At 35.1% G+C, this 27,755-nt stretch overlaps 3 protein-coding genes across 3 annotated transcripts in view; 2 read left to right on the top strand and 1 right to left on the bottom strand.

Annotated features, from left to right (window-relative positions):
- The window catches only part of Dhc98D (Dynein heavy chain at 89D), a 202,085-nt gene that overhangs the window by 75,921 nt on the left and 98,409 nt on the right, over positions 1–27,755 (bottom strand). The gene's annotated exons all lie outside the window — the stretch shown is intronic.
- Positions 476–2,738, top strand: LOC141390204 (larval serum protein 2-like). Its single transcript, XM_073962971.1, has one exon. It carries the CDS (start codon positions 510–512, stop codon positions 2,604–2,606), a length of 2,097 nt encoding a protein of 698 aa, XP_073819072.1. The 5' UTR covers positions 476–509; the 3' UTR covers positions 2,607–2,738.
- Positions 24,493–26,720, top strand: LOC141390203 (larval serum protein 2-like). Its single transcript, XM_073962970.1, has one exon. The coding sequence runs from the start codon at positions 24,528–24,530 to the stop codon at positions 26,622–26,624; it is 2,097 nt and encodes a 698-aa protein (XP_073819071.1). The 5' UTR covers positions 24,493–24,527; the 3' UTR covers positions 26,625–26,720.

Below are 27,755 nucleotides of genomic sequence, written 5' to 3'. Positions count from 1 at the left end.
CGAACAGCTCTCGTAATATGCAACTGTTATTCTTCTTATCTAACATAGAGCAGATTGAGAAATCGTGTTAAATCATTAAGAAACATAAATTAGAATTTGCTTGATTGCTTAAATAATTTAATAATTTTCCTTCTTTTAAATTCCAGATGACGGGCTAACTACCTATGCATTCCACTTGGAATTAATTCAGATCATAATAATAAAATCCCATGACAACCTTATCAAATTTTTGAAAATTTGCTCATTCATTGCAGCTAAATGTAGTAGGCAATCAATCATATGATAAGGTGACGATGACCCCAGATCAATTGATTTGTTTACAAGCAAATTATGTCTTAGGAACGATCAGAAATTCGCATTCCCAGACAGCTTTGCAAATCTGTTTTAACTTTGTTTGTTTGCTGTAAAATCACTTTCATCAGACTAGAATTGATTCGATCTGATATGAAATCTATTTCTATCGGGTATAAAAAGGGCTTGTCTAAGGTAGTTAGGTATGATTTCGCAAGATGAAGTCGTTCACAGCAGTTTCAGTCATCTGCCTTGCCATCTGCGCCTTGGGCAATCCAGTAACGCAACAAAAATTTGCCGACAAGGATTTCTTGGAAAAGCAAAAGTTTGTGTTGGACGTCCTCCAGCATGTCTATCAGGATGACGTGTTTGTAACTAAATACGATGAGACCTATACCACCTATAAGCCTTGGGAACACTTGGATGATTACAACAAGGTTGATAAATTGAAGTCATTTTTCGAGCTGTGGCAGAACAAACCCTTGTGCGATGAAGAAGTGTTCTCTCCTGTTTATTCAGCTCATGTTGAATATGCTCTCGGATTGGGACGATTGTTCTATTTGGCCAAGGACTGGAAAGTCTTCACTCACGCCGTCTACTGGGCTCGTGTTAATGTCAATAAACAACTCTTTGTCTACGCTCTGAACTTGGCAACTGTGCTGCGTGACGATTTACACGGTGTCACTACTCCTGCCGTCTATGAGGTTCTTCCATGGCATTTCTTTGACGTGGAAACTGTGACCAAAGCTGAACATTATGCCCTTCACGGATTCCACAACGTCAAACAATTGGACAATGTTTTCAATGTTGTCGTCAAGTCCAACTACAGCAATCTATACGACAATGTGAACTACGACCATACATTGACATATTTCACGGAGGATGTTGGCCTTAACGCTTTCTATTACTATTACAATGTGCAGTATCCCTATTGGACTAAGGGTCCCGAAACTCACGAATTCAGCAAGGATCGTGTCGGTGAAGTGTATCTGTTCTTGCACAGACAATTGCTGGCTCGTTATTACTTAGAACGCTTATCCAATGATTTGGGAGAAGTACCTCAACTTAATGTGTATCAGAGCTATGGTCCCGGTTATTGCAGCAACCTTGCGTATTACAAAGGCGTTAGTTTTCCCGATCGTCCCAACGACTACAACTTCTATAATACCGAGAATTATGAACTAGTCAAAGATCTTGAATTCTACTTAAAACGGGTTGCAGACTTCGTGGACACTACCACTGAGGAATTCCATACTGCAGTTGAGAAGCTAGGTAATACATTGCAGGGTAATGAATTAACTCTGGACCAGAAGAAGTATGGCAGTCTCGATAACCTATTCCGCGAAGTTGTTAATGAAGGACGTTATTACGGTAACTTCGGTGAAGTCTTGCCCGGTACATTGGCTCTGTACGAAACCTCTTTGCGTGATCCTTTATTCTATTCTCTATACAAGGAACTTGTGAGCTATTATTGGCGTTTGGCTGGTAACTATCCAGAGTACAAGCATGATGATCTTGAATTCCCCGGCGTTACTCTTGACAACGTGCAGGTCCCCGAAAAGTTGACCACCTTCTTTGAATATGTCGATTCGGATGTAAGCAATGTTGTTAATGTCGAAGTTCCAACAGTTGAAGAGTCCACCGATGCTCTCTTCAAATTTGGCCGTAACTCTGTTCACAATGGCCAGAGTTTCGTTGTAAAGGCCCGTCAAAAGCGTGTCAATCACCAACCTTTTGAGTTCACTTTAGATGTCACCTCCGACAAAGCACAGAAAGCTGTCGTCAAAGTATTCCTTGGTCCTAAGTATGACGAAAATGGCCGTCTATTCAGATTAGAAGATAACTATCAAAACTTCTTTGAATTGGATCACTACGTTGTTGATTTGGTTGCTGGTGTGAATCACTTGAAGCGCAGCTCTGAAGAATTTTCCTACTTGACCAACGACCAAACCACCTATTTTGAACTCTACAAGAAATTGTTCGATGCTACAAATTCCGACTATCAATTCCCTCTCACCTCGGGTCAATGCGGTTTCCCTCGTCGCTTGCTATTGCCCTTGGGTAAAAAGGGTGGTCTAACATTCCAATTGTTCTTTGCCGTCTATCCATACCATGCACCAGAAGTAGCTCAATACTCTACCTATGATCCCGCTGTAAGCTGTGGTGTTGGTTCTGGCAGTCGCTTTGTTGACTCACTGCCTCTGGGTTATCCCTTGGATCGTCCCGTCGTCCATGGTTACAACTTCAACGTTGGTAATTTCAAATTCCATGACGTTACTGTTTACCACACTGATGACACTACCAATGTTGTCTAAACCGAAATTCGACTGTACCGTGTTTAACCTGAATCATGTTAATATAAATCTATAATTGGCTAATGTAAATGTAATTATATTTTGTTATTTTTTATTAAAAATTAAAAGTACAATAAAATACAAAAACATCAATCTAAAAGCTTTTAAATATCGAGCATTAGGCATAAAATAACTGGAAATAATGATTTTCAGGGAAGGTATATATGGAGTAATAGTCTCTTTTCTAGATCAACAATTTTCAGCATGTATCTGAAGTGCGATTCTGTACCTAATTTTGTTGTTGCCAACAAAAGTCGGTAAAATAAGAAGACCAATAATTTCGATATTTAATGAAATTTTTCGGTAAATTAGTGGTACAAGTAAAGTAGTCGCTAAGCTCTACCGATAGCAGCAGTGATGTCAACTTAAATTTTAACTTTTCATTCATAATTTTGTATTTTAATTTTTCCGATTTTTGTCGGTAAAGGAAAAATGAGTTACAGAATAGTACTACTGATCAGAAGAGGAAATAGATAATTTAGACACTCTGCAAAGTTTAAAATCTTTTGCACGTTATTTTTGTTGAATATTTGAATGTCGTTACATTGCCTCTTGTATTCTTTATTATACATATAATTTGTAGACATTGGATTTTTGCATGTCTCTTTATTTCTTATCCGAATGCACTCAAATTTTGGATCTGGGCGTTATAAGTGTCAATTCTTCGATATATGGGGTCATATCAAAAACATGCAAAATATATGCTGGATATGCACACAGTTTTTGACTGAAAATCGGCATAAAAGTTGTAAAATTGTCGATTGAAATTGAAAAATCGTTAAAGAATTTCAATGTGTTCTTAATTAAAAATGTTGGCCATTTAACGTCGATTTTTAGGCTGATTATTATATTATTGAGGCCCCTTATGATAGTGTAATGTATAGTATAAAACCAGTGAGGGAAGGATCAGAGTCGGGCGGGGCCGACGTCACTGATTCCAAATTTCATCCACAGTGGATAGATATAAGGAGTTTGGTGCATCAAATACCTCAAATCGGTCGGTGAAATCTTATTATATAATAGAGATTTGTGATAAGTGAGTGACTGATAAATCTTCGGCCAGCAGAAACCGCTGAAGCTATAAACTTGCATTTTGAGTGTGGGTTGTTGTTGGTGTGTATGACTTTTTGATATTTTTCTCAAAAATGATTTCCTGTAGTGAAAATGAATGACCTTTTGTATATTAGCGACAAAAATAACGTACATTCAATTTTATTAAAAAACAAGTGTGCAAAGGCTATACACCACTACTAGTATACGAGTATATACACCACTATAATACTATACTAAACTTTTCACCTGTGTATATGGGTTTTATACCAGGTGAGTTAAGGCGAACTGAACCAAAATAATTAATATTTAATTTTATATTTGACTACTTTCGACATCTTCTTGGTGATGATTGAAAGCTTTGCTGGTTTTCTTGATTAGCATTTTAAATGACGTTAATACACCAAATAGAAGCAGAGCTATTCGTCATTAAAATTAAAACTTCAAAATATTAAAATTGTGATAGTCTAGCGCCTTTTGCAATAACTCAGAAATTTTACCAAAAATGTCAAATTTTGGATTAATTTGAAGCTCAGATGGTTTAGATTCATTTTCAACCTCTTTCCTTAGAATATGTCAAACAGAAGCAGAAGTATCCCCGTATCCCAGCATCTTTTTCAACATCACAAGTGTTCCACCAATTTTGGTAACGCAATTGGGAACATTTTAAAGCTCAGAATGTCTTCATGGTTGAAACGCATCCAACCAAAGCTGAGATACTCGTCAGTACAATTCAGTTGGAAAGTGGGATTTGTGCCAACCCATTTTGCATCATAATAAAGGTGATATTTTTCTCATCCATTGACGGGCTTTCTTTCTGGAATACGACAAACGGCATAAGAATAAAACTATTAATTTTTGTTCACATACGTTTTTGGGCCATTCCGACCCTGAATATAATCCAACCATCACCAAAATTAATAGGCTTCTTCCTCTGTGGGACTCCCATTAACTTATAGAGTGATAACAAAGAATGCAAAAATGGGATGCATTACCGAATATTGCGATATATCCGTTATTTGGCCACCTACGCCAACCTACTTTGTACTATTGTAAATATGGAATTTTCTACTTTCATAGTCAGGCTTTGTTATGGGAAAGTCGCCAACCAAATTTTCTACTTTAATTGCTTTTGGTATACCTTTTACCCCTTACAGAAACTGAGATATTCGCTTTGGAAAAACGTTGACTTTTTCTCCAATTAAGTTTTTTGCCCATTCCGACCCCTATATATTATCCGGCCATCACCAAAGTCAATAGGCTTCTTCCCCTCAGGGATCCCAATCAACACCAAAAATTTAGTGACGATCCGATCAAACTTGGGACTTACAGCGTTTGCTCGGTATTCGCGGAATTTATAAAAAAGTCACCTTTAATTTTTTTTCAAAACATAGGTCCAGCTACCAGTCAAAAATTACAAAAAATTGTACGAATAAACATAAATTGAATTTGCATTTATGAGCGAAATAAGAAGTGAATTTCATTGGTTTTTAATTTTGACACTTTGCTTTATCAAAGTCTGTACAAGTTGCAACGGAAGAAAAAATATGATCGGGAACATTATTTCCAGACTCCCAAAAAGGGATAATTCAAAGTTAAAGTATCGTAACATCTTCAATATTATTTGTACGTATTGCTACGCTATTTTTGTCATAGAAATATTATTTTCTTCAATATCAGCAGCTACTTTAATTGTACTAAGAAACCCAGCCTTTTTAAAACAATGTTCCGTTTATTCCCTTTAGCTGTCTAATTTCCGAGCATCTAGGCACTCATTTTGAATCAATTTTAATTTGCTCATCTTCTTTAGTATGCACTTCAATGAAAAGGGCGTTATGAATGTGTTTTGTTTTTCATTTATTCTGTAAATATCAATTAAATAAAGTACAAAAATTCGTTATAGAGAGTATATTTTGTGTGAAAATGTCCACTTGTTCAATAAAAACACTTCGTTATAGAGAAGTTCGTTATAGAGACGTTAAAATAGATGAAAATGGACTGAAAAAAACAACTGAAGCAATCCATATTTCAATAATTACACTTTCATGCCCTCTACATTTCGATAGTAACAATTTTCATAGTTTTGTACCTTTGTCATTGTGAGTTTGTAAATATTCCAATTTCCCATTGTGATTGATTCATTGAATTTTAAAGTTAACTGACAGAATGCAACCATGTAAATAATTTATTCTACTACTCTTGTAAAAAACTCATTAATTACTACTTTCGATGTACCATTTTATGCAACTGTAAACTATTACTAATATATTTACGCCCAACTATTTCTTCTCACGATTAGTACTTAAGCTAGAACAAAATTCAATAAAATCGCTCAGTTTGTGATCTACATTCTAACGCGTTACATAACCATCAGTGGTCTCCATTCTAACCCTGCGTTTACAAATGCCAGTACTGGCAAGACAATAGCAAAAATACAACCCTTTTTCACAAATACTTTTAAAAATTTTTAAATGTGTATAGAGAAAAGTATGAATGTATTGGTGAAAATGGTTTGTAACTTTGCTATTGTCTTGCCAATACTGTCTGTGTGTAAACGCCTAGTAACGCGGTTAAGTAACTATCAGATAAGATCACAATGAGACAATTTGTCCCTCCGGCAGTTAAATCAATCCTCACTTGTGTTTTCCTGAACAATCTAAACCAGGTTGTTATACAACTGTTTTTAAATTTGTCTCTTTAAGTTTGTCCGCATCGCATTTTTTTTTTATATATATATTTTTATTTACAAATCAATTTAATTCAATATAAAGAGGGTCCCGCGCCGGGAGGCATAATTGGGACTAGTTGGCAAATTATTATTTAGTCATGAATTTTATAAATAAAAATAAAATAATTATACATTACACTGTACGTAATTTCAAATACACAAGTAATCGCAAATAACATAATAATTAAAATATTTCATTCATTAATCAGTACTATAGCAGAAGTGACTCAATATCATCTGAAATATACTTTTTTGAAGCAGATTTAAAACTTGAGATCGTTTGTAACATTTTCAAGTTTAAAGGGAGATTATTATAAGTCAAGCCACCAACATATTCAATACGCTGTTTGGTTTTCTCTAATCTACATCTTGGTACTCTTAAGTTTATCATATTTCTAGTATTGAAATGTGTTTGATTCTGACGGAAAAATAGTGTATGATAACCAATATTCATCAATGATTTAAAAACATATTTTAATATCCCATATTTATACAATCCATAAATAGGAAGTATATTATTGCACACAAATACAAATTTTTACTGAATGCTGTTCGATAACAAAATTATCCAGCAAAAGAGAGCGAGTTTGGAGAGATTTTTGGAGAGTTTTGTGACTGAGAACTTGCAAATTTTTGCTGGGAAAATTTGTCCCGCAAAAATTTGCAAGTCTGATCAGCTGACTTTTAATCACCTGTTCAATGTAAACAAATCGAAATGTTAACATTTTTGACCAAGAAAATAAGTATGTAATTAAAAAATTAAGTAACAGTGTTTTATTTATAAATGCACTTAAAAGTAGAAAATAATTTTGATGATGGAATCTCTCAAATAAAACGCTTGCATTTAAATTAAAACTTGTGATAATATTGAACGGCAAGCGTTTTATTTGAGAGATTCCATCATCAAAATTATTTTCTACTTTTAAGTGCATTTATAAATAAAAGACTGTTACTTAATTTTTTAATTACATACTTATTTTCTAGTTTTTAGTGCATTTAAAAATAGAACACTGAAACTTATTAATTTTATAATTATTTTTAATTTTTTTGTAAATAATTTTTTTTAAGATTTTAAATTTTATTTGTATATACTTGAGATTATAAATGATATTTAATGATGGTGCCCATATAGCGGTACCACCCGATTTAAGTTGTTTTGAGGATTTTGTCTTCGAGTTCCCAGTTGTACCCACACCCAAAATTGTGTACATGGGTCTGATTTTGAAATAACCCAGATAGCATTTAGAAGACTGTTTTTTCAAAAATCACATTGAGGAGTCTTTTTAGAGTCCTTTAGGTGATCAAAAATTGATTAAGTCGCTTGTGTGATCAGAAAGGGACTCGAAAGTGACTCCCTGTAATGATTAAAAAGAGTTCAATTTAAAATACGACAACAAATGTGTAGCAATCACAAATAAATCATTGAGGTGTTTAAAATGTGACAATTTTTTGTTATTTATTGTCACATTTTGATCATCTGGAAGATTGAAAAATGCTTAATCAAAAAAGGGTCATACAGGTGTTTGAAAAGTGATTATAATTATGTATACTCTGATCATATTTTGAACAGTTAGGTGATTAAAAACTGATTGCTTTGTTTTATTTTTATTTGGTTGTAAATAAAAAAATAAAATTCTCATATACACTTTCTACAAAATTTTGATATAAATGTAACGTATAATATTAAAGGTACAGACAAACACAACACAACAGGTTTTGCCAAGTGAAATGAAGAAGCAGTATACTAACCACCAAGCAACATAAAGGATAATTAAAAGACATAACAAAGCAGAAAAGACTATAAAACAAAGGAAAGAAACAAAGAAGAATAAAAAGAAAATTTTTTTAATTTATTTCGTTTAACAAAAAGACTCATAAATGACTCCCTAAAGATTCATAAATGATTATAAACATGACTCTAAAAAGACTCGAAAAAGGGTCCGAAATTAATCAACAAAACACCAATAAATGATTGAAATACGACTCGAAAAAGACTCATTTGTGATTTGTTTAGAAGAGTCGCCTGAGGTTATGTTTTCCTACCGACAAAGGAGTCATTTATGATCAGAAAATGAGCTCATATTCTAGCTTTTTAATCGTGCAGTCGGATCAAAAAAGACTCGAATTTGATTAAAATTTTCAAAAAATGCTGACTGGGAAGTATTTATTTTTTGACCGTTTGTGTGCTTGTGTGTGTGGATGTGTGTAGTAGTGAACAAGTTAGACTGAATGTGGAAAAGGCAAGTTGAGAAGGGGAAGTTCGGAGAAGGTTGTTTGGAAGTTCGGAGGGGGATGGAAGTTCCTAACATCCACCTTCATAACACCACCCCTTCGAACAACCTACACCGATCTTCCGAACAACCTCATCCAAACTTCCGAAAAATCTCCTCCGGACAACCTCATCCGAACTTTCAAACAAACTCCTCGGAACATCCGAACAACATTCACTTTAACTCCTAACAACTTACACCGAACCACCGAAAAACCACCGCCGCACTACCTCCTCCGAACTTTCCCCTCTCAACATGCTCTTTCAATTTTCAACGGAACCCCATAACCAATTTAGGCCGAAAATGTAGATACAAACTTTAAAATACCTGAAATTGGGTGGTACCATTTATAGGGGCTATATCAAAACCTGGACCTATGTCCACAATTTTTGGTGGAGAAGTTGGGAACTCGAAATCAAAGTTACAGCAATTTCGGCCCAAAAATTAAGACAAAAACACTTGAAATCGGGTGGAGCCGTAATATGGGGGCTATACCAACACCTGGACCTATGTCACAAATTTTGGTGGAGAAATTTCTGTACCACTGGGATCTCCAAATGGCAAGTTACACGCAATTCGGTATAAAAATGAAGATAAAATCCATAAAACACTTGAAATCGGGCGGTACCGCTATATGGGGGCTATACCAAAACCTGGACCTATGTCTATAATTTTTAATGGGTACGTTTCTGTACCATTCGAAACCCTAGTTGTCAAAAAGCAGCCAATACGGACTTAAAATGACGATAAAATACCTTAAATCTAGTGGTACCGCTGGATGGGAGCTACAGGAAAAAATGGACCCATATTGATTTTGGTTTTATATTCATGTATTGTCATCCAAATCTGAAAAGTGTACAAAATTTTAGTTCGATTGGTCAACTACAACTGTGTGAAAAATGAGTTACCAGATTTGAAAAGCAAATTAGATAAAAAAAAAACTGTAAAACAGTGTAGAAATGGACCAATATTGGTTTTGATTTCATATTCATGTATTGTCATTCATATCTGAAAAGTGTGCAAAGTTTTAGTTCGCTTGGTCAATTACAACTGTCTTAAAAATGAGTTACCCGATTTGAAAAGCATGTAAAATTGAAAACTGTACAACACTATAAAAATGGACCAATATTGGTTTTGATTTCATATTCATGTATTGTCATCCAAATCTAAAAAGTTTGCAAAGTTTTAGTTCGGTTGGTCAACTGCAACTGTGTGGGAAATGAGTTACCAGATTTGAAAAGCAAAATACCGGAAATCGGGTGGTACCCTTATATGGGAGCTATAGGAAAAAATGGACCCATATTGATTTTGGTTTCATATTCACGTATTGTCATCTAAATCTGAAAAGTGTGCAAAGTTTTACTTCGATTGGTCAACTGCAATCGCTTTAAAAATCAGTTACCAGATTTGAAAAGGGGGTTAAGTTAGACACCGTAAAAACAGTGTAAAAATGGTCCAATATTGGTTTTGATTTCATATTCATGTATTGTCATCCAATTCTGAAATGTGTGCAAATTTTAAGTTCGATTGGTCAACTGCAACTGTGTGAAAAATTAGTTACCAGATTTGAAATGCAAAATAGATAAAACACTGTAAAACAGTGTAAAAATGGACCAATATTGGGTTTGATTTCATATTCGTGTTTTGTCTTCCAAATCTGAGAAGTGTGCAAAGTTTTAGTTCGATTGGTCAACTGCAACCGTGTTAAAAATGAGTTACCAGATTTGAACTAAACACACACCAAGGCAAGTTAAATAAAACACTGTAATATCACAATTGCACATTTTTTTAGATTCTAAAGCGTTGTGGATAGTATTAAAGCATTAAATAAGTAAAGTGCAATTTTAAAATTTATGTTTTTGTTCCGTTTGGTTAAAAATATCAAAAGAAACAAAAACAAATTTCATACATTTTCGGAAACAGCTGACTTTCTTGCAAGTTTTTGCAAAATGCTGTTCGATAACTTTCTGCAATTTTTCTTTCTTGAGAGAGTAAAATTCACTGAGAGATGTTGCTGGAACTGACTGAGTAATTATTGCTGGGAAAGTTATCGTACACACCTAATAACACATTGAATTGTACAATAACAACAAAACCATAAAATTGGGACAAAAATAAAATAAATAGTAATTCGAAGTGATTATAGGTTACGTACCGGTTACAGTTTTTACAGGCTCCTACATGAGTCCCTACATGAGTATGCAGGGGGGCCCAGGGTCTGAATTACTTTTTCATGCCATTTTATCATTTTCACATAATAAAGGAACGTGGAATTCCGTAAGAAATATACTCCATATCGATGCCTTACTTCCTCAACCTTTCATATCAAACGATTGATATTTTTGCGTTTTATTATTACAACCACTTATTATCTCAATATGTTGTCGCGATTCTCTAAATATTAATAAAATATATTCTCATATCTCATTTATTCCTATTTTCATAACTGCCTCAAACTTGTATCTTAATACCTGAGCAATGATGTCTGAGTGACAATCAATGACCAGGCGAAACGGCGGAAGCTAGGATATTGAAATTTTGGTCTTGGAGCGTCTGTGGTCAATTTTGCTGGGTTTTTGAAAATTCGTAGTAGAAGGGTTACGAAAAGAACTTAAATATACTAACATTTGTACCACTGAATGACTTCTTGGTAATGAACGTAAAGGCGAAACGTCTAAATCTAGAATCTTGAAATTTTGAATGAGGGTTCCTATTGAAGTGTAGGTGTGTTCGTAAGAGGAAATTACTAAAATGTACAAAAAAAATGTACCTTTCGTATTAGGCGAACGAGTAGAGCAAGAATGTTGATCGGAAAATTGGTTCACGGACGGAGTCCAAGATAGTTGCATTAAAGGGCTTTTGGAAATTCGAACAATAAGTTTACAAAAAGTACTAAAAGGAACTAAAAGTGTACCATTTGGTATTATGTGAACGTATAAAGTTAAAATCTTCAAAATTGTTATGCTAAAATAGGTTGAGATATTTTTTTATGTAAGGAGGTGATTTGGAAATGTGTGCAGGCGGCCGTGCCCTCCACTACACCACGGTGGTTCCCAATGCTTATGCAATAATTACCATAAAAGCAGGCAGCCGTTACGGTAGTAAGTGGACGATAAATGTAGAATAATAACATTTATTATCTACGTCACTGACTGTGTGTATGGTTGATGTACCGCGAACAAAATAATCATATCCTGACAATACAGCGTGATAGAAGACCAAAAAAGAGGAGATAGGTGTCTCGACGTTTATCGCTACCACATGTACTTTTGCTGTTATGGGCCCCCAAAGATTTGATCTAGTTTACTGCCTCAAACTCGTATCTCAATAAATGCTTTTTATACTTAAACTAAAAAAGATTAGCATATTATTGCTGCTAATATGCATAGATGTACTCAATTCCCTAATAATTGCATTTACTTTTTAAGATACGAGGTTGGGAAGCAAGGCATCGATATTTGATATCACTGTGTGTCATATTTTGAGTCATGGTTTATTGACCGTTTTCTGACACCGCAGCGTGATAGAAGACTAAAAATTAGAAGACAAAGACCTGAGGTCTTGATGTCAAAAGGGTTCATTTCGTCAGGCTCATATTTTCTAAACCGCTAAGAATGTGGATCCGCTTGTGGAAGCAAAGTTGTAACTCTCGTATTAAATAATAATAATTGTGCAAACATAAAGTCCATTCAACTTCATTTTCAAGGTCAAATGTCCGTTTAAATTTTTTCTTCGATTTTGGTCTACAGATATCAAACCGATCAAAATTGTAGGAAACAACTAAGTACAGAAATGTAGCTTAGATCTTAATAAACAACTTTCTGGAACATACGAGCTATGTAATAGCCAAAATAGCAAAACAAATGCGGTTTTTTCTCGATTTCTTCTCTGTTGCTTCTCCATAAATATTAAACCGTTCAAAATTAAAGAAAACAATCAACCACAATAATGTAGCAAAGTTATAAAAACTTTCTGGAACATACGATACGAACAACGGTTCTTAAAGGTGAAAATAGCAAACAACTTTTGAAAATATTCGATTTTTATACTTTTTGCTCCGATTCTACTCCACCGATACCGAACCGCCCAAAAATTAAGGATACAGTCAACCACAAAAATGTACCTAAGATCACAATAAAATATTTTCTGGAACATCTGAACACTGTAGGGACGGTTCTTCAAGCTCAAAATTCGATTATTTTAGATCATTCTTTCGTGTTCAGGTCCGTAAATAACAAACCTATCAAATTTCCTTGTGTTTTGGAATGCTTGTTATTTCCAGACCTGAGCAAGGGGAGACGTTAAAAATTACTTCACTTTTTGTGAATTTCAGCTTAAGTGAGAATTTCTTGGTCAGGTAGAACCGTAAATTCCATATTATAGCGATTTCGGCCTGAAAATGGTTATATGGCGGTTATATGGCTGGTTTACGTGGTGGCTCAATTAGTATGTTAAATGTACCGTTTTGAAAATTACACCACTCGGATAGAGGGTGTTATTACGTTATAGCATGTTGGTAATTATATCCAACCTGAATTTAGAAACATCTGAAGGTCTCCCAGACCTAGTACGGTTGCCTCAGCAAGATCGTGTAGGAATGGCCGTCCTAGAATTTTCAATCTTCATTGCATTTGTGCAGGGCAGGAGCAGAGGAGGCGTTCACTCGTTTACTCCTCTTCCTCGTTTCCACTGCTACGACATTAGTCATAGTGTGGAATATGTAGGCGGTTTGCATGGTTACCAATATATACCGTTACCGTTATATAGGGGCTATACCAAAACGTGGACCGACAGAGCCCAACTTTGAACTGCAAACAAAAAGACGCACTTTGTCCAAATTTCATAGTTTTATCTCAATTTTTGTTGATGCTAGCGTGATTGCCACAGTCGGATGGACGGACGGACAGATCGACTCTGAATTTTAACCGTGATCAAGAATATACACTTTATAGGGTCGCAAATGTTTAATTCACAAACGGAATGTTACAAACAGATAAACAAACTTAATATACCCTCCATATTATGGTTGAGAGTATAAACAAGTTTGAATTGTTCTTCCAATAAATAGCAAAAACTGTGTCCAGCAAGGTTATTAATGTCACCGAGTCCAACAACTCTTATAATTAAGAAATTAATATCGCTTCTTCTGAAACATTATACCAGAAGTAGAGAAAGATTATAAAAGTAGTTTAGTTTCAGAAAAAATACTGAGATAATAAAATATCACGACAGAGTACTGTATACCAAATACCATTCAAAGGTTTATAAGATGGAAATAAAGGTTAAATATTAAAGATTTGTTCTACTAAAAACTTTTTGAAATATGGGAATGAAGTTAGATTGCGATAACTGGATGTGAACTTTAAAGAACAAAACAACGTTATGTTCGGACCGATCTTTTCATAACCTCCACGATATTAAACTCATTTGTAACTCTATTCGATATATTCTTCTTCTTCTTTATTTGCAGATCCGTTATTCGGATATAAGCGATCATACAATATTATATGTGTTACAATTTAATGTTTTATATTATGAAATTATTGACATCTCTCGATTCTTAGCAGCATGTAATAAGTTTGTTTCATCCCTGTATCCTGTCCATTCTTGAATGTTTCTTAGCCAGTATGTCTCTCTTCTGCCTCTTGCTCTGTGCCCTTCTATGTTACATTTTATAATGGCTTGTAGAAGTTTGTATTTGTGATTCCTCATCAGATGTCCCAGGTATGCGGTTTTTCTTGATTTAACGGTGCTTAGAAGTTGTCTGTCGAGGTTCATTCGTCTTAGAACTTCTTGATTTGTAATATGCGATGTATAGGGTATCTTCAGTATTCTTCGATATACCCAAATCTCAAATGCTTCAATTTTTTTCTCATCTGCACTTTTTAGGGTCCAGGTTTCTACTGCATATAGAAGTATAGACCAAATGTAGCATTTTGCAAATCTTGCTTTCGTTTTAAGACTTATTTCGTGGTTTGTGAGTGTTTTTTTGTATTTAAAAAATGCGTTTTTGGCCATCTCCACTCGACGCTTAATTTCATTTGATATGTTCCATTGGTCGTTGATTAAAACGCCAAGGTATGTAAAAGATTTTACACGTTCGATGTTATCGTTTTTAATCTTTAATAACGTTTCACAACTGACATCTTTTCGACATACAACCATATATTTTGTCTTCTTTATATTTATTTTGAGGCCATATATTTCGCTTACGTACGTGAGCTTGTCTAGGAGTTGCTGTAGCCCAGATATACTGCTAACAAATATTGTGGTATCATCAGCATAACGTACGTTATTTATAATTTTACCCTGAACTCTTATTCCAATTCTTTCTCCTTCAATTGACTCTTGAAAAATCTTTTGGGAGTATATATTAAAGAGGAGCGGCGATAGTATGCATCCCTGCCGGACACCTTTTGATATAGGAATTTCGTCAGTTAGATCACCATTTATTTCGATATATTGGTGAATGGAATTATATAGGAATTGCATTGAGGTTCTGCAAACCGAAAGAAATCCCAAATTCCATATTATAGCCGATTTTCTTAAAAATAAGCTAAGATCATCGAAATACTCAAAATCTTGCAATAGCGAAAACAAAGACAATTCACTGCGGAAAATAAAACATAAAGTGTCTATCAAGAGCGAATGTTGTCAATTTTTTTTTGGATATATGTACCAAACCGAGAACATATATGCTTAAAAATTACAAAATACCGAAACTGGGTGGAACTTTTTGTATGTGGACTATACCGTGTTTGGGATACGTATTACCAAGCAAAAGTCGACTTTTCGATCTTTTGATTCTTGGTTAAAACTTAAAAATCGATCTTTCGATCTTTTGATTTTTACTTACAACTCAAAAATCGATCTTTTGATTCGATTGATCAAAGTCCTTTGTTGCATAAATCCGACACCATCAATGTCAATTCGATTTTTGCAGATATTTGAGTGTAATTTAATTAGGTTTCTCGTATTCACATAAAAAGAAATTAGTTAAAATTATCCAATTACTGTGAAAAACAATGAACCTTTGATTGGCTTACTTTAAAAAGAAATGGTGTGTTCATAGTACCATTATGCTTGGTTTACGAAATCCTCCGATTTCAACTGTCAATTCCATTGCTTAAACGACAATGAAATCCAATTGATTTCCGATGCGTTTTCATATGACGTATATGCAAAGGAATTGACAGTTGAAATCGAGTGGATTTCGTAAATGTAAACCAAGCATTAGGTTAACTTTGTTCATCAGTATAACATATAATATAATATTGTTAACTTGCTCTTATCAATGTAATCTGTATATTTCATTTTCGTAGTACATCAAAAAGCCAAAACAGAATTGATCGTTCGGTTTCCACTGCAAAAATCTAAAAATCATAATAGAAAATCGATCTTTCGATTTTCTATGATGTCAAAAGTCGACTTCTATTTTTAGATTCTTCAAATCAAAAAATCGAGGAATCGATTACTCGAAAATCGCCTTGCGTATCCCTTTTTTGAGATGTGTCACTCTTTGAGTAAATGAGCGATATGTTCAACATGTTAGAAGATGGGGATGAACAACTGAATTACGACCAAAAATCTATGACTGCTTAATAAGAAACAAATTCGACTGAAATTCAATACAAAATCTTGTGAAATGAGGGTCACTGCACATTCCGTTCTTTTTTGTATGTTTTTTAGCGAAGTTCTTGCCAATTATGGCAAATACACACGTAGGTACTGTAGAACTCGTACCAAACATTTATTCACTCAGTTACAAACGATTACGATTGTAATGAGACCCACCAAAAATGGTACTCGTAACTATTACAGTTGTGTAAAGATAATATAACATAATTCAAATGTATTCTATATTTCCCAAATGCTGAGTCCGCTGCTGAAATTGCTTTACTAATATTATACCATGTTTACTTCGGAAAGATAACGTGATTTTTTCTGAATAACGCAAATATATGTCAAAAGTTTTTTTTTAGTTTGATAAATAAGAGTCCTAAGCCGATAGCCTTTGTTGCTAGTGTTTTTTAATTATAATTTGTTATTATAATAAACATTTAAATAAAAAAAATAAATAAGAGCCCCGGTTATAACACAGACCAACATTTACAGCCTGTTTCTGTATGTCGAAAGAGAAATGTGTACGAATGAAACACGTCCAAGCTCCTGTGTGTTTTTCAAATTTGTTTTTTTGTTTTGAGGCAAAAGCAAAGGTAAAATTATTTCGAAAACTAAAGTTTGGGCGTATTTCATTCGCGAACACTCTTCTTTCGACATACAGAAACAGGCTGTAAGTTCCAATTTACATTAGGCGAGTTTACTTGCGGCAATTGTCAGTTTGATGGAAAGAGAGGTGAGGTATATGGTAACCCTTTGCCTCTCAACACCCTCTCTCACCGACAAACTGACAATTGCCGCAAGTAAACTCGCCTAATGTAAATTGGGACTTAGTGTTGGCAAAAGTTGCCAAAAATATGACAACTTGTTTTTTTAATTGCTTTAAATAATTTATTCAAATTTCCTTCAGACAAAATTTCAGTTGAGAAAAATGTGATTATTTCAGATTGGTGCAACTGTGCGTAGCGTATTATGTTTGAATGTGATATTCGAGATTTAAGCGCATAAAACATCAAAAGTAACTATGGTCCGCAAACGTACGCATAATGTAGTTTTTCACAATTAAAATTTGAGTTATCATAAAATATACCCAGCAAAAAGTTCGTCCCAAAGGATGCAGTTAAATCATATGTAAAAGTGATTTGGAAGTGCATCAAATTATGCATTTTCAGCGTGACTACTGAAAGTGCACTCAATTAGCACTGCATTTTAACTAACCCTTTGGCATTGCATGTTATCTAACCCTTTAAGGTAGAATATGATGCAGTCCAATTTGCATCCAAAGCACGCGTTTTAATGCAGTGCTTTGGATTTGAATTTAAAGGCACTCTTCGGAATGTGTCTTTTTATTCAGTTCAAAGATGCAATAAAAATGCAAGCCATTGCAAAATATTCCAGAATAAATAAAAATAAGTTATTGTTTGTGAAAATAAGAAAAATAAGAATTTTAATAAATTAACACAAATTATGAAATTGCTTCACCATATAGTGATTGGAATGGCTCTCTCGGTAACACCTGAGCAGGTACTGCAACGGAAGCATGTGATTGTGTCGGGAAGAATATTTGCATCCTCGTGTAGATGGTACAATGGAGTCACGAGGAGGCACCCTGTTGCTGTTTTAAGGGCGGCATTCGGAAGTGTACATATGTATGTTTGTGCATATCGCAACAGTCTTTGTTTCCTCCGCTCTACATGTAATCCAAGCTGTTCTGTTCTTGCTTCGTATGTTAAAGACATTTTTATATTGTGTTCCCATCAGTTAAGATTTCGACAGGTTCTCGAACAGCACTCCATTAAAAAATGTTCTTCTCATAAATGACCGCAAATATGTTCGCAAATTATTTTATTTTACAACAAATTTTAGGAAATGTTAACACGCTTTTCTGTTTTTGGAAAAGTTGATGTCGGTTTGTTTGTACATTCCAACTGACTTATTTACTTGTAGGGACCTCTAGCGACTGCTAATAAAATGTAACGAACGGAGTGCCGACTACGTTTGAACTGCATCCGGATGCTATTAAAATGTGATAAATGGATGTCAATCGTTGGATTGCATCCGGTTGCGGTTAAAATGTAAGGAATTGTAGTGCATTTTTCACGACTCTATTAAAGTGTGATAAATGGATGTCATTCGTTTGATCATATCCGAATGCGCATAAAATGTGGGGAATGGAGTGCCTTTTTCACGACTCCGTTAAAACTGCATCAAAGCATGCCGTGAAAGAACTGGCCTACATTGCACTACTTCCAATTAATTTTGCTGGGTAAATAAAGACCTTCAGGGATTAATTCTGAAAAAGGAGAAATTACTGAAACTTAGACCCAAAAAGTAAATAAATGTGCTGGTAGTGATCATTTCTTGCCGCTAACTCTCAATAAATGTTGTGTATGTAAAGGTCTTGATGACGGATATAGTGGTGTTGCTGGTGTATTTTATGATATGACTAAAGCATTTGATCTGACTGATCATGAAATTATGTTAAAACAAGTAAAAAAGTATTAGTCGGCTTTGCCGACAGAGATATACCCTCAGCCTGCGTATTTTGAAACAATTTGTTTCAAAAAAACAAAACGTATGTATTTAGGGGGTTTTAAAAATTTTGGGCGTTTGAACCGACAAAAATGTTGATTAGGATTAAAGATCAAGACATTGACCATTATGGAAGTGGATCTCCAGCCACTACATATGGTGGCTATGGGGTTTTTACACCCTTCGGGCTGTTTTCTCAAGAAGTATGGACTTGCCCCTGAAAAAAACTTTTATCATCGTAATTGAGGCAGCGAATGTAAGTTGCTTCAACAAAAATAAAAGTGATTCGATTCGGAAGGAGTGGACCGATATAGCCCATCTTCGAACTTAAACTAAGTTTGGACAAAATATTACGAAAGCCAAAATTTGAACAGTACTCATTATGCCGAATTTCAGGATCCCAGCTCCATCCGTTCAACCAAATCCACATTGTACAAAATTTAGTACCATTTAGTATTATTCGTACACATATCTAAGTACGAATTTGCAAAATTACCTCCATATCTCAATTTGCAAAATTACCTCCATATCTCAACCCTTCACTTCAATAGTTATCTTAATTCCAAATTTCAGGATTCCAGCAATATCCCTTAACCTAAATTTAGTACCATTTAGTAATTTTCGTACCCATAAGTACGATTTTCCAAAACTATTTGAATCCTACACTTCGACAGTAATCTTAATTCCAAATTTCAGGATTGTACCGTTTAGTACTTTTCATAAACATAAGTAGGAATTTCCAAACCCACACTCCAGAAGTAATCTTAGTTCCATATCTCAGGATTCCTGCTCTATATATTCACTGAAATCCAAATTTAGTACCATTTAATACTTTTCGTACCCATAATAAGGAATTTTCCAAACGTCCTCAAGTCTTCAGTCAAACATTAATCTCAAATCTAAATTTCAGGATTCCAGCTTATTATTAGCCAGCCAAATGGTACCAGCCACACAAATGGTACAATTATTAGTGCTTTTCGCACCCTTCTAGGACGAATTTTTAAAAAACCAGTCATATCGACCACCTTCGCCCCAAGACTAACCACCACCCAAAATTTCAAGATTCTAGCTTCAGCTGTATCGTCTGGGCGTTGATTATTAGTCGGTCAACCACACAAATTACACCATTTTTAGTACATTTTAGTACTTTTCGCACCCTTCTAGAACGAATTTCCAAAAACCCAGCCTTGTCGACCACCTTCGCCCCAAGACTAACCACCACCCAAAATTTCAAGATTCTAGCTTCAGGTGTATCGTCGGGGCGTTGATTATTAGTCGGTCAGCCACACAAATTACACCATTTTTAGAACATTTTAGAACTTTTCGCACCCTCCTAAGACGAATTTCCAAAAACCCAGCCTTATCCCACAGAAAATTTCAAAATACTAGCTTCAGCCGATTCGTCTGGGTGGTGTAGATCTGTCAGTCATCATCACTTAACTCTTTTATATATGTATATAGATTTGCAGAATCTAGGATTAGCCGGTCAACTTTATATGTTTGCAGATGATATTTGCCTTCATTATCCATACAGGTATGACTTGGTTCTGAAAACTGTAATTAAAAGGGATGCTTCATTTTTATTTGAATATTCTAGATTGAATGGTCTAAAACTTAATCCGTCGAAAATTAAAATGGTCTGGTTTATATGTCGCCCAGTAACTTTTGATTTCAGTGTTTTTATTGATGGTAACTCTATTGTGGAAAGTGAATCAGTAAACTATTTAGGAGTAATTCTGCAAAATAATTTATTGTGGAATTTACATATCAATGAATTAAAAAAGAAAATAGCTCCTGCGATTGGATTGTTATACAAATTGAAAAGAAAATTGGATGAGAAAACGAAATACCTCATTTTCAACTCGCTAATACATTCTCATATAAATTATATGACTATTGTTTACGGATTCAATTCCAATAGTTCAGATTTTAGATCTCTTCAAACAATGCACAACAGAGCATTGAAAATAATTCATAATTAATCACAAAATTTCCCCACGAATGTATTATATCGGATTATTGCTCAAAATGTTCAGCCAATTCAAAACATACATATATGAATATCAAACTCTTCTGTTTGCGTATAAATCACTTAACAGAATAGGGTATTGTACAATCGATTTCAGACAGAATCAAAACAATTTTGCTACAAGAAATCGAACTGATCTATGGGTACCAAGATGTTGATTCGAAAAAAAAAACAAAGCAACGAATAGATTATGTTGGTGGCATGAAATACATCGAACTACCACCTTCCATTAAAAATATAGACCGGATTTCATTATTTAAACAACAATGTAAAATGTATTTAAAAAACAAGTATGAAAACTAATTTATGTATGTATCATAAATAATTATAATTTCATGTATTATAAATAATTACAATTATGAAGAGCAATATGAAAAATAGAATCAATAATTATTTGAATTTTGTACAGTTAAGTGATGTTGTCAATAGCCTCTACCATGCCTTTATGGCGCTGAGGCGATAAATAAATGTAACAATGAAATTTGTCGAAATAAAAATAAATAAAAAAAAAAAAAAAATAAAATGCATTTATTATTTGTGTAAAACAAAAATATTAAGAACTTTATTACATTAACACAAATTATGAACATGGAATTCAACGCAACATGCGTGTTTCCTCCGCTCTGCTCTTGCTTCATCTGCTAAATGGGTTTGATATTGTGTTCCCATCATCAGTTAAGATTTTTACATGTACTCCAACAGCACTCCATTGGGAAATTTTCTTACCGAAAAAATTTTCGCAAATTAAATATTTTTATACCCTCAGCCTTTAGGCTAAAGAGGATATTTACACTTTGATACGACCAAAAATGTGCCTCATCGAAATAATGGTTTTAGACCCCAAGTATGTTTGTACGATATCCGTTTGAGACAATTTTGAGTAGATCTAGCAATGTCCGCCCGTCTGTCTGGCTGGCTGGTACGCACGATAACTCTAGAACGGATCAATCGATTCGGTTCAAATTTTGGGTATCGAAATATTTTGTCCAGATTTGATTTAAGTTCGAAGATGGGTTATATCGGTCCACTCTATCCGGTACCTCCCCCACAAATGTTCAAAAATTGTCGCAAAACTTGTGCGCACGATAACTCTTGAAGGGAATAACCGATTTGGTCCATACTTTGCACATCGTGTAATTTCTACCAAACTTAGATGAGGTTCCAATATGGACTCAATCGGTTCACTCCTTCGGGTACCTCCCACACAAAATTTCGGAAAAGTTCAGTTTAGGACCTGGTCTCGAATCGCTTTGGTTTTTGTTGTAACATCTTGTATTCACTGTCCTCTATACGACGCTGTAAGTTTCATAAGGGGCAAGTCCATACTTCCTGAGAAAATAGCCTGAAAGTTACAAAAAACCTTATGACACCGTGTGTAGTGGTTGGAGCGCAAGATAACTTTCGAACGGATCTGCCGATTCTGTCCAAAATTTGGCTTTCGTAATATTTTGTCCAAACTTAGTTCAAATTCAAAGATGGATTATATCGGTCCACTCCTTCCGGTACCTCCCCCACAAAAGTTCGAAAATGTTGGGAAAATTTGTGCGTACGATAATTCTTGAAGGAAATAACCGAGTTGGTCCATACTTTGCACGTTATGAAATTTCTACCAGACATAGATGAAGTTCCAATATGGACTCAATCGGTAAAATCCTTCGAGTACCTCCTACACAACATTTAGGAAAAGTTCAGTTTAGGACCTGCTCTTGAATCGCTTTGGTTTTTGTTGTAACATCTTGTATTCACTGTCCCCTATACGAAGGTACAAGTTTCCTCAGGGGCAAGTCCATAGTTCCTGAGAAAATAGACTGAAAGTTGAAAAACAAACCCTATGACACCATGTTTATGGCTGGAAGCGCAAGATAATTCTCGAACGGATATGCCGATTCCGGCTAAAATTTGGCCTTCGTAATATTGTTTCCAAACTTAGTTTAAGTCGGTTCATACGACCAAAATTTTGAAACCCCCTAAATACATACGTTTTTTGTGAAAAAAGTGTTTCAATTTGCACAGGCTGAGGGTATATCTCTCTTTATATTAACAAATTTTTGGAAATGTTAACTAACACGCTTAGCTCTTTTTGGAAAATGTATGCCGCTGCCTGTAGAGATGTACAAACTGATTTATTAGCATAAAATGTAGCGAACGGAGTGCCTTTTTCACGACTCCGTTGAACTGCATCCGGATGTTGTTAAAATTTGACAAGTGGATGTGATTCTTTGGATTGCATGCAAATGCGGTTAAAATGTTTGGAATGGAGTGCCTTTTTCACGACTCCGTTTGAACTGCATCAAAACATGCCGTGAAAGAACTGGTCCACATTGCACTACTTCCAATTTATTTTGCAGTGTAGTAACAATTTGTCATCCACTGTAAATGTTAGCTGTGGTGTGCCACAAGGTTCTATTTTGTTGCCATTTCTTTTCAATATATTATTTTCATATTTTCCTGATGAATTTGGAGAATCTGGATAAATCCTTTACGCCGATGACTCGTTGCTCCATACTCACACCCGCCTGATGCTGCGCTCAGTGCGCACCTAGAACAAGTCAATTGTTTTTATGCGAACTGGGGAATCAAAATGAATACGTCGAAAAGTAAAGCTAAATGTTCACGTAACCCTTCTGATAAATGCAAATATTTTATTGTACCACAGAGTAAGGAACTTAAGCTTGCGAGGTAATGACATCTGTTTTGAAGACAGTTTCAAATATCTTGGAGAGAACTTCAGTAAGTTACTAAAATTCAATGTCCATGCAAGAAAGAGCTTGCAAAAAGCTAAAAATATGCAATGATCTTTCTCAAAATTATTCTGTAACAAGTATTTACCAGTAGAAACAAAATTACTTTTATATAAAATTTGGTATTCGACCTATCCTTCTCTATGCATTCCCAATATGTGGAATAGTTTAAAAAGGAACAGCGGATGCAATGGTTCATCCTGAACTACATAATTCAAATTAGATTTTCTACCTTCTTGTAAAATAATGTTTTCGTTTTATATTTTGTATGATATGATTTTTGTCCCATGGTGCCGCCAGATTTGGTGCTCCAACAGATAAGAAAAATATTAAGAGGTAATGAGAGTTGTTCTGGATAATGAATCCTCTAAACCGCACCCCAATTTCAATAATTCGACGCCAAGTCGGCTTGCATCTATTATTGGCTGGGACAAACAAATTACATCAGAAAACATTTGCATAAGTTACATCAGATTAACGTATGGTTTGTTGGTGAACTGTAAGCAGTATTGAAAATATAGCTTATCAGTTTAATGTTGTCAAGTTGCATTAACATCTGTTTAGAAGAAAACAATTTTGATTGCCACTATCTCTGTAAAACACGACAAATGTAGTAGACGAATTAGAAACCAATACCATCGATATGTTGCCGTCGCAAATTCCACCACAGATGACAACAAAAGCAATGTTTTGTTATTCGAAGCGTTTAAATTCATTGACCCCTGCCTAATGTTGATAAGGTTTTACCCACCAGCGATTAATAACGAAACTGCATAATCTTCACATTGTTTAACACACATGTTCACATGTTTTTTGTAGTGTTGTTTGCTAAAATTGTAAACATGCATTTGTCTTTGTTTTTAACAGGTATAAAAAGGGCTTGGAAAAGGTAGTTCGGCATGATTTCGAAAGATGAAGTCGTTCACAGCAGTTTCAGTCATCTGCCTGGCCATCTGCGCCTTGGGTAATCCAGTAACGCAACAAAAATTTGCCGACAAGGATTTCTTGGAAAAGCAAAAGTTTGTGTTGGACGTCCTCCAGCATGTCTATCAGGATGACGTGTTTGTAACTAAATACGATGAAACCTATACCACCTATAAGCCTTGGGAACACTTGGATGATTACAACAAAGTTGATACGTTGAAGACCTTTTTCAAACTGTGGCAGAACAAACCCTTGTGCGATGAAGAAGTGTTCTCTCCTGTTTATTCAACTCATGTTGAATATGCTTTCGGATTGGGACGATTGTTCTATTTGGCCAAGGACTGGAAAGTCTTCACTCACGCCGTCTACTGGGCTCGTGTTAATGTGAATAAACAACTCTTTGTCTACGCTCTGAACTTGGCAACTGTGCTGCGTGACGATTTACACGGTGTAACTACTCCTGCCGTCTACGAGGTTCTTCCATGGCATTTCTTCGACGTGGAAACTGTGACCAAAGCTGAACATTATGCCCTTCACGGATTCCACAATGTCAAGCAATTGGATAATGTCTTCAATGTTGTCGTCAAATCAAACTACAGCAATTTATACGACAATGTGAACTACGACCATACATTGACATATTTCACGGAGGATGTTGGCCTTAATGCTTTCTATTACTATTACAATGTGCACTATCCCTATTGGACTAAGGGTCCTGAAACACACGAATACAGTAAGGATCGTGTAGGTGAATTGTATTTGTTCTTGCACAGACAACTGCTGGCTCGCTACTACTTAGAACGCTTATCCAACGATTTGGGAGAAGTACCTCATTTAAATGTGTATGAGACCTATGGTCCCGGTTACTACAGCAATCTGGCATATTACAAAGGTGTTAGCTTCCCCGATCGTCCCAACGACTACAACTTCTATAATACCGAAAACTATGATCTTGTGAGAGACGTTACATTGTACTTGGAACGGGTTGCTGACTTCGTGGACACTACCACTGATGAATTCCACACTGCCGTTGAGAAGCTAGGTAATACTTTGCAAGGCAATAGCTTAAGTCTGGACAAGAAGAAGTATGGCAGTGTTGATAATCTACTCCGCGAAGTTGTTAATGAAGGAAGTTATTACGGTAACTTCGGTGAAGTCTTGCCCGGTACATTGGCTCTGTACGAAACCTCTTTGCGTGATCCTTTATTCTATTCTCTATACAAGGAACTTGTGAGCTATTATTGGCGTTTGGCTGGTAACTATCCCGAGTACAAGCATGATGATCTTGAATTCCCCGGCGTTACTCTTGACAACGTGCAGGTCCCCGAAAAGTTGACCACCTTCTTTGAATATGTCGATTCGGATGTAAGCAATGTTGTTAATGTCGAAGTTCCAGCAGTTGAAGAGTCCACCGATGCTCTCTTCAAATTTGGCCGTAACTCTGTTCACAATGGCCAGAGTTTCGTTGTAAAGGCCCGTCAAAAGCGTGTCAATCACCAACCTTTTGAGTTCACTTTAGATGTCACCTCCGACAAAGCACAGAAAGCTGTCGTCAAAGTATTCCTTGGTCCTAAGTATGACGAAAATGGCCGTCTATTCAGATTAGAAGATAACTATCAAAACTTCTTTGAATTGGATCACTACGTTGTTGATTTGGTTGCTGGTGTGAATCACTTGAAGCGCAGCTCTGAAGAATTTTCCTACTTGACAAACGACCAAACCACCTATTTTGAACTCTACAAGAAATTGTTCGATGCTACAAATTCCGACTATCAATTCCCTCTCACCTCGGGTCAATGCGGTTTCCCTCGTCGCTTGCTATTGCCCTTGGGTAAAAAGGGTGGTCTAACATTCCAATTGTTCTTTGCCGTCTATCCATACCATGCACCAGAAGTAGCTCAATACTCTACCTATGATCCCGCTGTAAGCTGTGGTGTTGGTTCTGGCAGTCGCTTTGTTGACTCACTGCCTCTGGGTTATCCCTTGGATCGTCCCGTCGTCCATGGTTACAACTTCAACGTTGGTAATTTCAAATTCCATGACGTCACTGTTTACCACAAGGAAAGCACAACAAATGTTGTTTAAATGAATTCATTAATGATTAAATGCATTCCTTTATTTGTAAATTGGTGCAATAAATATTTTCAAGAAAAATAAAATTATATTATGTATCGGCAAAAATTGTGGCGTTGTTCATTGATAATTAGTAGTCAATAAATGTAAATAGAGATATGCCCTAGAATGCTGTTAATAGCATAGGATTTCATTTATAAGTTAGATCACAATGATTGGAATATTGAAATGTCCAACATTAGGTTTCAAACAATTTATAAGGGTAACCAATTCATTGATTCTGTCGTGTAGAGCCAGCTTTCACATGTGCAACACTTGTGCTTTAGGATTTCTTCCAGAAGAATGTCTGTATATGGAGTTTTTCAATTATTTTGTGACTATTATGGGATGGGTCTTTCTGTTACTAGTCAAAGGCATAGGTTTCACATTAATTAACATTGGCAACAAACCCTGTCAAGACTCATAAAGAAACAAACAAACATGCCAGCCAACATGCATCAGAGTCAGGTGGGACTGATTATCTGTATGTTCACTAAACATCACATGCAAATGTTGAATTTATCTGTCTGTCCAGAGTTGGGATATAATAGGAAGAAAAACAAAACAAATGCCTTTTGAACACATATGTACGAGTATATACAATTTACTTCCTTGGAATGTAGTTAGTACAAAGTATTATTGAACTGAAGGAATTTTTGAAATTACAAAAGTTATTTACTATATGAAAAAACTCAAAGTGGACATACATGGCCATACTATATAGTTTTTGAGGGTCATATACTATACCAAAATTCACAAGAAAAATTCACAAGAAAAACAATGTTGCCATATTTTCGGAAATTATTTGGCTCATCTGAATAGGTTTGAATCAAATAAAATTGAAAAAAGGTACTACCTATGCAAATTTTGCCCACTTTATTATGTACGTGGGTCCAAATCTCAACCTGAAAAAGCTACCAAGAACTTTCATATAAAGTCAATAAATATTCAAAAAAATACTTTTTATAACCCTGCTTTAAATGACTTTTTGATGTCGAAGGACCCCTTCTGAACATCTCAAATTATCTGAGAGCAAATACCGAGTGTTTGAAAATGTTTGGTATTTTGGTTTGAGTTTCATTATTTAACTAAATTTTCATTATA

This window comes from Musca autumnalis, unplaced genomic scaffold (genome assembly GCF_047663935.1).
Source record: "Musca autumnalis isolate F117 unplaced genomic scaffold, ASM4766393v1 scaffold_1, whole genome shotgun sequence".
NCBI classification, from domain to species: Eukaryota; Metazoa; Arthropoda; class Insecta; order Diptera; family Muscidae; genus Musca; species Musca autumnalis.
The sequence above is the reverse complement of the archived record's forward strand: the minus strand, read 5'-3'. Positions and strand labels throughout refer to the sequence as shown.